At 40.9% G+C, this 12,036-nt stretch overlaps 1 protein-coding gene across 1 annotated transcript in view; it reads right to left on the minus strand.

Moving 5' to 3' along the window:
* The window catches only part of cpxm2 (carboxypeptidase X (M14 family), member 2), a 199,249-nt gene that overhangs the window by 9,188 nt on the left and 178,025 nt on the right, over positions 1-12,036 (minus strand). The window contains exons 12-13 of the mRNA XM_043712660.2: positions 10,964-11,103; positions 6,508-6,607 (exon numbers count right to left, since the gene is read on the minus strand). Coding sequence (XP_043568595.2) covers positions 6,508-6,607; positions 10,964-11,103 — 240 coding nt within the window. The remainder of the gene's footprint in view (positions 1-6,507; positions 6,608-10,963; positions 11,104-12,036) is intronic.

Below are 12,036 nucleotides of genomic sequence, written 5' to 3' on the forward strand. Positions count from 1 at the left end.
GTTTCCCTGGTGCCAGGATCAAGGATGTCTCAGAGAGGGTGCAGAATGTTCCCACAGTGGAGAGGGGCCAGCAGGAGGTCATTGTCCACATTGGAACAAACGATATAGGAAGGGAAAAGGTTGAGATTCTGAAGGGAGATTACAGAGTTAGGCAGAAATTTAAAAAGGAGGTCCTCAAGGGTAGTAATAACTGGTTTACTCCCAGTGCTACGAGCTAGTGAGGGCAGGAATAGGAGGATAGAGCAGATGAATGCACGGCTGAGGAGCTGGTGTATGGGAGAAGGATTCACATTTTTGGATCATTGGAATCTCTTTTGGGATAGAAGTGACCTGTACAAGAAGGACGGATTGCACCTAAATTGGAAGGGGACTAATATACTGGCAGGGAAATTTGGTAGAACTGCTTGGGAGGATTTAAATTAGTAAGGTGGGGGGGGTGGGACCCAGGGAGATAGTGAGGAAAGAGATCTGTCTGAGACTGGTCCAGCTGTGAACAGAAGTAAGTCAAACAGTCAGGGTAGGCAGGGAAAGGTAGGACTAATAAATTAAACTGCATTGATTTCAATGCAAGGGGCCTAACAGGGAAGGCAGATGAACTCAGGGCATGGTTAGGAACATGGGACTGGGATATTATAGCAATTACAGAAACATGGCTCAGGGATGGGCAGGACTGGCAGCGTAATGTTCCAGGATACAAATGCTACAGGAAGGATAGAAAGGGAGGCAAGAGAGGAGGGGGAGTGGCATTTTTGATAAGGGATAGCATTACAGCTGTGCTGAGGGAGGATATTCCTGGAAATACATCCAGGGAAGTTATTTGGGTGGAACTGAGAAATAAGAAAGGGATGATCACCTTATTGGGATTGGATTATAGAACCCCTAATAGTCAGAGGGAAATTGAGAAACAAACTTGTAAGGAGATCTCAGTTATCTGTAAGAATAATAGGGTAGTTATGGTTAGGGATTTTAACTTTCCAAACATAGACTGGGACTGCCATAGTGTTAAAGGTTTAGATGGAGAGGAATTTCTTAAGTGCTTACAAGACAATTTTCTGATTCAGTATGTGGATGTACCTACTAGAGAAGGTGCAAAACTTGACCTCCTCTTGGGAAATAAGGCAGGGCAGGTGACTGAGGTATCAGTGTGGGTGCACTTTGGGGCCAGCGACCAATGGAAAAGGACAGACCAGATCTAAAAGTTGAAGTTCTAAATTAGAGAAAGGCCAATTTTGACAGTATTAGGCAAGAACTTTCGAAAGCTGATTAGAGGCGGATGTTCACAGGTAAAGGGATGGTTGGAAAATGGGAAGCCTTCAGAAATAAGATAACGAGAATCCAGCAAAAGTATATTCCTGTCAGGGTAAAAGGGAAGGCTGGTAGGTATAGGGAATGCTGGATAACTAAAGAAATTGAGCGCTTGGTTAAGAAAAAGAAGTAAGCATATGTCTGGTATAGACAAGATAGATCGAGTGAATCCTTAGAGTATAAAGGAAGTCGGAGTATACTTAAGAGGGAAATTAGGAGGGCAAAAAGGGGACATGACGTAGCTTTGGCAAATAAAATTAAGGAGAATCCAAAGGGTTTTCACAAATATATTAAGGACAAAAGGGTAGCTAGGGAGAGAATAGGGCCCCTCAAAGATCAGCAAGGCAGCCTTTGTGTGGAGCCGCAGAAAATGGGGGAGATTCTAAATGAATATTTTGCATCAGTATTTACTGTGGAAAAGGATATGGAAACTATAGACTGTAGGGAAATAGATGGTGACATCTTGCAAAATGTCCAGATTACAGAGGAGCAAGTGCTGGATGTTTTGAAACGGTTAAAGGTGGATAAATCCCCAGGACCTGATCAGGTGTACCTGAGAACTCTGTGGGAAGCTAGAGAAGTGATTGCTGGGCCTCTTGCTAAGATATTTGTATCATCGATAGTCACAGGTGAGGTGCCGGAAGACTGGAGGTTGGCAAACGTGGTGCCACTGTTTAAGAAGGGCGGTAAAGACAAGCCAGGGAACTATAGACCGGTGAGACTGACCTTAGTAATGGGCAAGTTGTTGAAGGGAATCCTGAGGGACAGAATGTACGTGTATTTGGAAAGGCAAGGACTGATTAGGGATAGTCAACATGGCTTTGTATGTGGGAAATCATGTCTCACAAACTTGATTGAGTTTTTTGAAGAAGTAACAAAAACGATTGATGAGGACAGAGCAGTAGATGTGATCTACATGGACTTCAGTAAGGTGTTCGACAAGGTTCCCCATGGGAGACCGATTAGCAAGGTTAGATCTCATGGAACAAGGAGAACTAGCCATTTGGATACAGAACTGGCTCAAAGGTAGAAGACAGAGGGTGGTGGTGGAGGGTTGTTTTTCAGACTGGAGGCCTGTGACCAGTGGAGTGCCACAAGAATCGGTGCTGGGTCCTCTACTTTATGTCACTTACATAAATGATTTGGATGCGAGCATAAGAGGTACAGTTAGTAAGTTTGCAGATGACACCAAAATTGGAGGCATAGTGGACAGCGAAGAAGAGGGTTACCTCAGATTACAACAGGATCTGGACCAAATGGGCCAATGGGCTGAGAAGTGGCAGATGGAGTTTAATTCAGATAAATGCGAGGTGCTGCATTTTGGGAAAGCAAATCTTAGCAGGACTTATACACTTAATGGTAAGGTTCTCGGGAATGTTGCTGAACAAAGAGACCTTGGAGTGCAAGTTCATAGCTCCTTGAACGTGGAATCGCAGGTTGATCGGATAGTGAAGAAGGCGTTTGGTATGCTTTCCTTTATTGGTCAGTGTATTGAGTACAGGGATTGGAGGTCATGTTGCAGCTGTACAGGACATTGGTTAGGCCACTGTTGGAATATTGCTTGCAATTCTGGTCTCCTTCCTATTGGAAAAATGTTGTGAATCTTGAAAGGGTTCAGAAAAGATTTACAAGGATGTTGCCAGGGTTGGAGGATTTGAGCTATAGGGAGAGGCTGAACAGGCTGGGGCTGTTTTCCCTAGAGCGTCAGAGGCTGAGGGGTGACCTTATAGAGGTTTACAAAATTATGAGGGGCATGGATAGGATAAATAGACAAAGTCTTTTCCCTGGGATCGGGGAGTCCAGAACTAGAGAACATAGGTTTAGGGTGAAAGGGGAAAGATATAAAAGAGACCTAAGGGGCAACTTTTTCACGCAGAGGGTGGTACGTGTATGGAATGAGCTGCCAGAGGATGTGGTGGAGGCTGGTACAATTGAAACATTTAAGGGGCATTTGGATGGGTAAATGAATAGGAAGGGTTTGGAGGGATATGGACCGGGTGCTAGCAGGTGGGACTAGATTGGGTTGGCATGGATGGGTTGGACCGAAGGGTCTGTTTTCATGCTGTACATCTCTATGACTCTATGTCCCAAGAAGGTCAATGCCATTAATAATCTGAAACTTAAGAAATTTTTGCTCTTCCTTTGCTGGGGAATGCCAGGGCAGGAGAGGAAGTATGAAGTCGGTCTGTGATTATGATGCTCCATTTCTCACCCCTTTCTCAATGATTCCTGATTTTAACACTGCTGGTTTGGGAAAACCAGTTCACACCCAACTGAGAGCTTCATGACTAAATGCAAATCATCTTCCAGTCCCCAATGGCTTCCCAATCAAGCTTCAACTTCTGAGGAGAAATGGGGTGAAACCATTTGCTGGGAGGATGGAGAAGGTCAGTAACTGGTAATAAGGACAAAGAGGCACTTTATTTCAGAGAAATTTTTCTGTTACGAGGCCAGGTAAAGCTATAATACTGCTCCATGATCCACATGGGAAGTCACAGTCTTCCACTTCCTGGAATGCCTTCTCCTCCTGCTGGAATTCCCTTTGCACTGCTACCAGGCAATCAGATCATATGGTCTTCGCTCTCTGACATGTCCAAAGCAAGCTGTAGGCCAGTGGCATTTAAATGAAGCTGCAGAGTTAAACTATCTCTGACCTGAATGTTCGAGCAGTGAGTGTGTTTCATACTTTCCATACCTCTGCCTGCTTGAAATGTTGTTAAATTTCAACTGCCTCATACCAGCTTTTCCTGAATATCTCAGTAGGCAAGTCTGTGAATCAGCAGAGGAAACTAAATCTATGTGAACAATTACCTTTGATATTTCATTTTATTTTCAGAGGTTTGTTTTCAGAATCACTCTCTTGATTAGTTCTTTATCTCTTATTTTCCCAGATGACTTTACTACTCTGGAGCAACTGTTTTGGTCCATGCCTTATAGCAAGAACCAGCTCAAATTCAAACATGTCAAGACTCTCTATATCATTTAAAGAACAAATGCATCTCTCAAAGCAAGGAAAATTGAACTCAGTTTAATTCAGTGAGGAGGATTCTGTGCAGTGAGTTGTCTCAGATAACAGTACATTCTTTCTTCAATAGTGTTGTTGATGGCAGTGAAGCAGGTGGGGCCTGCAGGTATGTACATGACCTGGACAGTATGGGTAAGCGTGAGCAAATTTTTCTCTGTTTCTTCATAATAAACCCAGTTGCAGCACTGACACCTCCCATAGCACTGAAAATAGTTCCATCCTCCAAAGCGCATTCTGCTGTTACCTTCTAACAAGTGCAAAATATTTTACTCTTTTGCTAAATGCTTTCTCATTTCACACTTTATTGTGCCACATGAACACAGCTGTCAACCTATTGCATGTCTCCTTTCTCTGTCTAACAATTATTCATTGAAGCAGTAAGAAACCTTGGCCCCCAATTCTTGTTCTTTGATTGAGAGCACAAACAAGGCCATTTCTCAGCCAGACCTACTGACTTACTTTTGTACTTCTGTTTTTATACTGAGTTTAATGACATTGTTCCCTTCCAGATCCTGAGATGTTTTGCCTTTCACTATCCAAGTCTTTAGCGCTTAATGCAGGCTTCAACATTAACACTTTTAGAATCATTACCTTGTGAAACAATAGTAAAAATAAAATTTGTTCAAAAGATAAATTACCTTTATGCAGAACAATTAGCCTGGGTACATTCCTGGGCACGTACATAAGGATTCATGTTTGGTAAAGCAAATGTATGAGGTGTTTTCAATGAAAACAATGATGAGAAATGAGCAATCTGTCAGAGGCAGACCAGGAGACTGTTTAACAAGCTCTTAGTAAGTATTTTTTGATGAGCTCTATTACCAGGTTTCTTACTGCTTCAAATGACAGAGAAAGGAGATATGTAATAGTTTGACACCCTGTTGAGAATGGCCTCCAGCCTAATCATCAGCTCTGCCTAGCTGACAATGTCTTTATTTTCCTCCATTTGAATGAGAGCTGGGATTGGTGCTGGAGCTTTCACAGTTCTGTTTCTTTACTGGTTCTCACAAAACAATTTCTTCTTCTCCAAAAGAAGGTGAGAATTTGTCAATGACTTGAAAAATTTGTGCCAATACTCTTAACTTATTGTGCAGGTAAGCTCTGGCCCTGGTCTTGACTAAGGGCATAAACTTTGAGACATCACAGTTTGGTTGAAGTACATTGATTGTATTTGTCTTGTACGTTGCTGGCATGTGATGTAGGTGTGACACTGATGTAGTACGGTGCCATACAGGAACATGTCGACCCCTTCAATCAATCATTCTGGCAAACAAGACAACCTGCCCGACTTTGTGTCTGTGCTAAAAGGCAATACAATTCAGAAGTAAGCCTTTAATTTCTAACCAAAGCTCCAAGGTGCAAAAAAGGCAAGGCAGATATGCTGGAGCATCCAAATAGATGCAAAGTAAGGAGTGCTAAGACAACAAGCTTAGAGTGCAGGCATGCGTCATGCATCTGATGCATGAGATTAGTACCTGTCTCCACCTGCAAAGTGCCCTGGCAGCAGCATTGCAAGGTAAGGAGTCAGTGAACACATAACTGCAGTATCAAAGTGCCAAACTGTATTATAAGTGAGTTGGATATATGCCATGATGACGTGGTGAGGCTGGTGCTTTGCCAATGCCAACCTCAAAAGACAGAGGGTGCAGATGATTGCTGTCCATGAAGCGTATCCTGAAACGTTGGGAAATTCTGGCTTTAATGAGCACCAGGAGAAGGTGCATCCTCCAGGTCCCTACTCAGATTTTCATGTCAGGATTTGTCACGGTCTAGTTTCTCTCATTACCTGAGGTGAGATTAGGTAATAATGAGTTGTTATTACGGCAAGTAGGCCCCTCATTGCTCGTCAGTGAGATTCTCATCTAGCTAATGAAGCCTCATGTGCAAAATCAGACTAATCCTCTCAACATCGAGAAACTAATTTTTCCATTCTCACCGTATTTTGCCGACTAACATGGCCACATCATTCAGGGACTGGGAACATTCAGTCCTGTTTTCTTTTGAGACATTTAGTTGCTGCTGCTCCACCCTAAAGAGACTGTGTACCAAGATTTCTTGACTCTTGTGCAGTGTTTAATTTACATTAAATTTAATTAATTTTACATTTTAACATAATGCACACTATAATTTGTATACTTTGGTCTAATTTTGGTAAGGGAAACATCATGGTTTCTTACCTGTAGTAACATCATGGTTGATGCCTTCAACTGATATGACAGCGTTTGGAATTCCTTTTCCCTGTGGATCTTGCACTATACCTTTGATACCCCGATGGACCTGATTAGGAAAACAAACAAGACTGAAGGTGACAAATATTAAATATAAGTCTTCTGTAAATGTAAACCTTGCAAGTATTATGATTGTTAAATGCCAGTTGGTTAATTCACCTTGGAATTGTTATTGTAGCATTCCTCAAAAATATTTTGCATCATGACAGATCTTTCAGCATTTTGTGATGGGCCTAATGATTCTTAACCACAACAATCACTTGCTTTGGGATCAAGTCACTTTGATGCAAACAGTAAAATAGTAAAAATGCACATATGTGTACAAAGAAGTATGAGAGCGCATTGTTCAATTATATATGTGTCTTACTGTCAAATGTTTAGAACAGACATTGCAGTGCAAAAAGTACATTTATACTTTGTGTGGACTTAATGTCAGTTCTTTAATCATAAGCTGTATGTTATAATTATGCGTAGAGTGAGGCACAGAGTTGGATATTGGCAGAGGCTTTCTTTCAGTTCAATTCTGCCTGTTTGCATTTAGCCTTCTGCCCATATGTCTTGGATTAGGTAACAGATAGATGAAAAACACTTTTTTTTAGCTTTTCCTAAGTCTTTGTAAATATTTCTATTCCCACGATTTGACATTTCCTGGCAATAACCTGCACCTAGTGAAATTCACAGTTGGCAGTGTTTATGCAATTCATTGGCCTCTTGGAACAGCGAGGAGAGGAGACCTTGTCCACTCAGGGTAGGGGATGAACAAATAGCCTTTTAGAAGTTGGCGTTAATGTGAAAGCCTGGGTGTGGGCTGCTCTAGCTGTTACCAGTGCACCAGAGTGGGCTACCAGACCTACCATGTGAAGAGCCCCGGATTTTAAATGGAGGTCTACTTCCAATGCTAGTAATGCATTCAAGTCCAGGTCTGTACCCTGCTCCTGATGTTAACACAGTGGTGACATTGAAACTAGGACTGTGGATTGACCATGAGGGATATGATTTGAAGTGCCCATTCGGAACAGCAGCGGACTCATTTTAAAACTTGTTCTTAGAATGTACAACTCTCAAAGTAACTTACTTAGATTATAGTCCACTGATTTATTTTTGGTGTTGTATATAAGAGTGCTGCCTTTTTAGAATAAAATGAGAATATGAACTGAAAGGAACATTATTCATTTTTGTGATAATTAACTTCAATATGCCAACTCAGGTTACTTTTTACGAAGGATAAAATTGGACACCCTTGCTGCTTTAACAGAAAGTCCACTAGGCAATAAATCCTTCTCTTTGCTCAGTCTATTATTACAATTCCAGTATCAAAGAACAACTATTATCTCTGACTCAAAATGACAATCTCACAGAACCTTTTGTAGGTTCCAGCTCAGCTCCTTGCATTGTCTATTGCTGCAAGTGCACATAATAGAGGAATGAGCTGAGTTAATTATTCCCAAAGAGGGCACTAAGCTTATCATAGATGGGAGAAGTGTCAGAGGGCATGTCATATGCAATCGGGTGGTGGTGACTCATCCCAGAAATGAGACGGTAATAGCACTAACATGAGTGTATTGCTGACAGGCTGACAGTCATTGTATGCAATAGTTTTCTTCCATTCAGTGAATACAATATGGTCACCATAGTCATCACCTTCTAAGCAATAACTATCATTTGCTATAATGGTTTCTCAAATGGCTTACAACTGTGGACTATTTTTCTGTCCATGAGCTTATTGTGTCCCTAACAGGAGCAGATGTAACATACTGCACACATGCATAAAATATCAGAAAATTAATAGACTGAAATAAGTTCAAAAACTTAGCTTCAGATTTTAGGGACATCTCATTTTGAAATAGTTCAAGTTTTATTTCAGTCTGCACAGCTTTTGCTTTTATTCATATCTGGCTGAAGGTACAGAAGTCTCCAAAGCGTTTATAGATTCTAAGTAACAGTGAGTTCTTTTTGTCATGCCTGGGATATTTGAGATGGTACTGGTCTTGAAATGGGGTTATTAACCATACCATCCTATTAAGCCCTACAATACATTTATCACTATATACTGGGTGCTGAAATTTACTGCCAATTTTAGGTTGTTAAGCAGAGTTTTAAGGCACTAATGTTGATAATAATTGACATCTTAGGTTACAATTCATTAGAGAGAATGCTAGGCATGCTGTAAGCCAAAGGTTTTCAACCAGTGTGTGCCATCAGAACTGTCCAACTGATGGATGTGATCTAGATGGGATATCAATAAAGTGTTTGACAATTTCCCTCATGGCAGTCTGGTCAGCAAGGTTAGATCACATGGAGTACAGAGAGAACTAGCCATTTGGATACAGAACTGGCTCGAAGGTAGGAGACAGAGGGTGGTGTTGGAGGGTGGCTTTCAAACTAGAGGTCTGTGATCAGTGGTGTGCCACAAGGTTCATTGCTGGGCCCACTGCTTTTCAACATTTATATACATTATTTGGCTGTGAACACAGCAGGTATGGTTAGTAAATTTGCAGCTTACACCAAAATTGTAGGTGTACTGGACAGCGAAGAAGGTTACATCAGAGTGCAGATGGGTCAATGGAATGGAGTTTAATTTAAATAAATGTTCTGCATTTTGAAAGGCAAATCAGTGCAGGATTTATATATTTAACAGTAAGGTCCTGGGGAGTGTTGCTGAACAAAGAGACCTTGGAGTGCAGGTTCACAGCTCCTTGCAAGTGGAGTCCCAGGTAAATAGGATAGTGAAGAAGGCATTTGGTATGCTTGCCTTTATTGGTCTGTACATTGAGTATAGGTGTTGGGAGGTCATGTTGCGGCTGTTCAGGACATTGGTTAGGCCACTTTTGGAATACTGCATGCAATTCTGGTCTGCCTGCTATATGAAGGATGTTGTGAAACTAGAAAGGGTTCAGAAAAGATTTACAACAATATTGCTAGTGTTAGAGTGTTTGAGCTATAAGGAGAGGCTGAATAGACTGGGGCTATTTTCCCTGAAGCGTTGGAGGATGAGGGATGATCTTATAGAGGATTACAAAATCATAAGGGGCATGGATCAGGGGAATAGACAAGGTATTTTCCTCGAGGTGGGGATTCCAGAACTAGAGGGCATAGATTTAAGGTGAGAGGGGACAGATTTAAAAAGGACCTAAGTGGCAACATATTCATGCAGAGGGTAGTGTATGTATAGAATGCCAGAGGAAGTGTTGGAGGCTGGTATCATGACAACATTTAAAAGGCATCTGGGTGGGTATATGAAAAGGAAGAGTTTAGAGGGATATGGGCCAAATCCTGGCAAATGGGACTAGATTAATCTGGTTGGCATGGATGAGTTGGACCGAAGGGTCTGTTTCCATGCTGTATAGCTCTACAACTCTATGACTCTAAGTGTGCCATGCAATTTTGAACAAAGGTAATGGAAGTTAATACAAACAAATATTCTTTCATCACAGACAACATTCCATTGAACCAAAATTACATGAAAGTTAGCAATCAAATTAAAAACGCGGTTTTGTTCTTTCGGTTTTGCATGCACGTGTTGCACGTGTTGCAAACCTCAGTCCTAAGTCTGTAACCATAAAGAGTATGAGCAATCAATTCAGCTGAGAAAAGTGGGTATGCCATGGAATGGTTTGTCTCAATGAAGTGTGTTGCGTAACTGAAAAGGTTGGGAACTATTGCTTTCCCAGTTAATTTGGTGATAAACCTACCCTGGCTGAGCCTGTGCAGTTCTACTATCATGGGACAGGGAGGTGTTACCAGCAGAGCTCCCCACATCTGATTGTGATTCCATTCCTGTAACTCAATAGTAGCCAGACTTTATCCTCTCAGCTGTGTCAAAAGGAATGTTCGTCAAGTTGTACTCTCATGTATACTAGGTCAGATTCTCAACACGTCTCGTTGACAGCAGTGATTTCGAAACGATAGTCTTTATTGAAGGAAATGGAATAACTACAGAGAGAATAGGACTCCTCAAGGACTAAAGTGGACATGTATGTGTAGATGAGCAGAGTTGGGCGAGGTCCTCAATGAATATTTCTTCTCTGTTTTTACCGTGAAGAAAGACATGAAGACTTGGAACTTGAAGAGGTTAGTGTTTTTTTTCGTACTTCCCTACCACCCAGTCCACTCCACTTTGTGCAGGACTAGAAATTGATTAAAGACTTAATAGTCATCTAGGTTTGTTCATTACATTCGCATAAGTTGACCCTTTACTAAAAATTTTGTGTCTGATGTATTTTCTCTCACTAGCTGCCTCAGAAAGCAGAAGGAGCTTGTGGTTTCAAATGAACCTATTGGACTTTGCCCACCCCACTCCAACACCGACACCTCCACATCAACACTTAGAATGCCATTGTAACATGACCTGGAAACAGTCACTTCAGATTTGGAGAGTACAGAGAATGATTCTTCTACAACATACCTGTTCCATGAAAACAAGGAGGGACTCTCGATTGTTTTCCCACTGATCTGGGAGTTCACTCTCATGAGGAAATTTGTCACAGCCAACATATATAGAAATCTCAAAGCAATTTGTGTGCAGATAACTGAAGTCATTCATACCTTTAAGGACAAAACATGGCATTTTAAAAACAATTGCTTAATAATTACATGGCCAATTATCATTGAAATGTTTTATTTAAAACAAAGATTCATGATTTACTAACAATTACTTGTCCTCCTTATTTCAATTTCCAACTTAAATGCAGCTCTCTGTTATAGAATACTAAGATTTTCACACTTCTTTGGATATATAGCCATAACAAACCTTTCACAAAATAGATTGACTATTGTGGTTTTTGTTTGCCATCTCATTAAGAATACATTCAAAGCTGTTATTGCTTTCAATATTTCAGGGCATTGTTTGATGATTTAATCTATAATTTTAGGAATCAAACTTTTTATATCGAAATATATGATGTATGAAGAGTACAGTAGAATCAATAACAACTTACATTATATAGTGCATTTGATGCAGTAAAACATCCCAAGGCAGTTCACAAGCATAAAACCAGATGGAAATACACACTAAGCCACGACAAGGGACATTCGGACAGCTGACCAAAAGTGTAGTCAAAAAGGAACATTTTGTCAAGAATTGTAAGGGAGCAGAGGCATGAAGACTTGGAAAAGGATACTTTAAGTTGAGAGAGTTGAAGGTATAAAGGGGCAAATAAAGTGAGGCATCAGCAGAGACAGATTTGAAGTACTTTGAAGGTTGTTAGGGTGAAAAGATTACAGAAATAATGAGAGATGAAGCATTTGAACATGAGGACATAAAACTTAAAATTGAGGCATCTTGTGGACTGGTTGCTAATGTCAGTTAGTGAGGACAGTAGTAGTGGCTGAATGGGATTTGTTGCAAGTTCGAATGCCACCATTAGAATTTTGGATCAGGCCTGTCTTGACAGGCCTGAAATAATTGAAATAAAAACAAAAAATGCTGGAAATTCTCAGCAGGCCAGGAAGCAACTGTGGAGAAAATGGTCTTTCAAC

The sequence above is a fragment of the Chiloscyllium plagiosum genome, unplaced genomic scaffold (assembly GCF_037043375.1).
Source record: "Chiloscyllium plagiosum isolate Xiang-an unplaced genomic scaffold, Cpla_swu_hap1 HiC_scaffold_22, whole genome shotgun sequence".
In the NCBI taxonomy this organism is placed as follows: Eukaryota; Metazoa; Chordata; class Chondrichthyes; order Orectolobiformes; family Hemiscylliidae; genus Chiloscyllium; species Chiloscyllium plagiosum.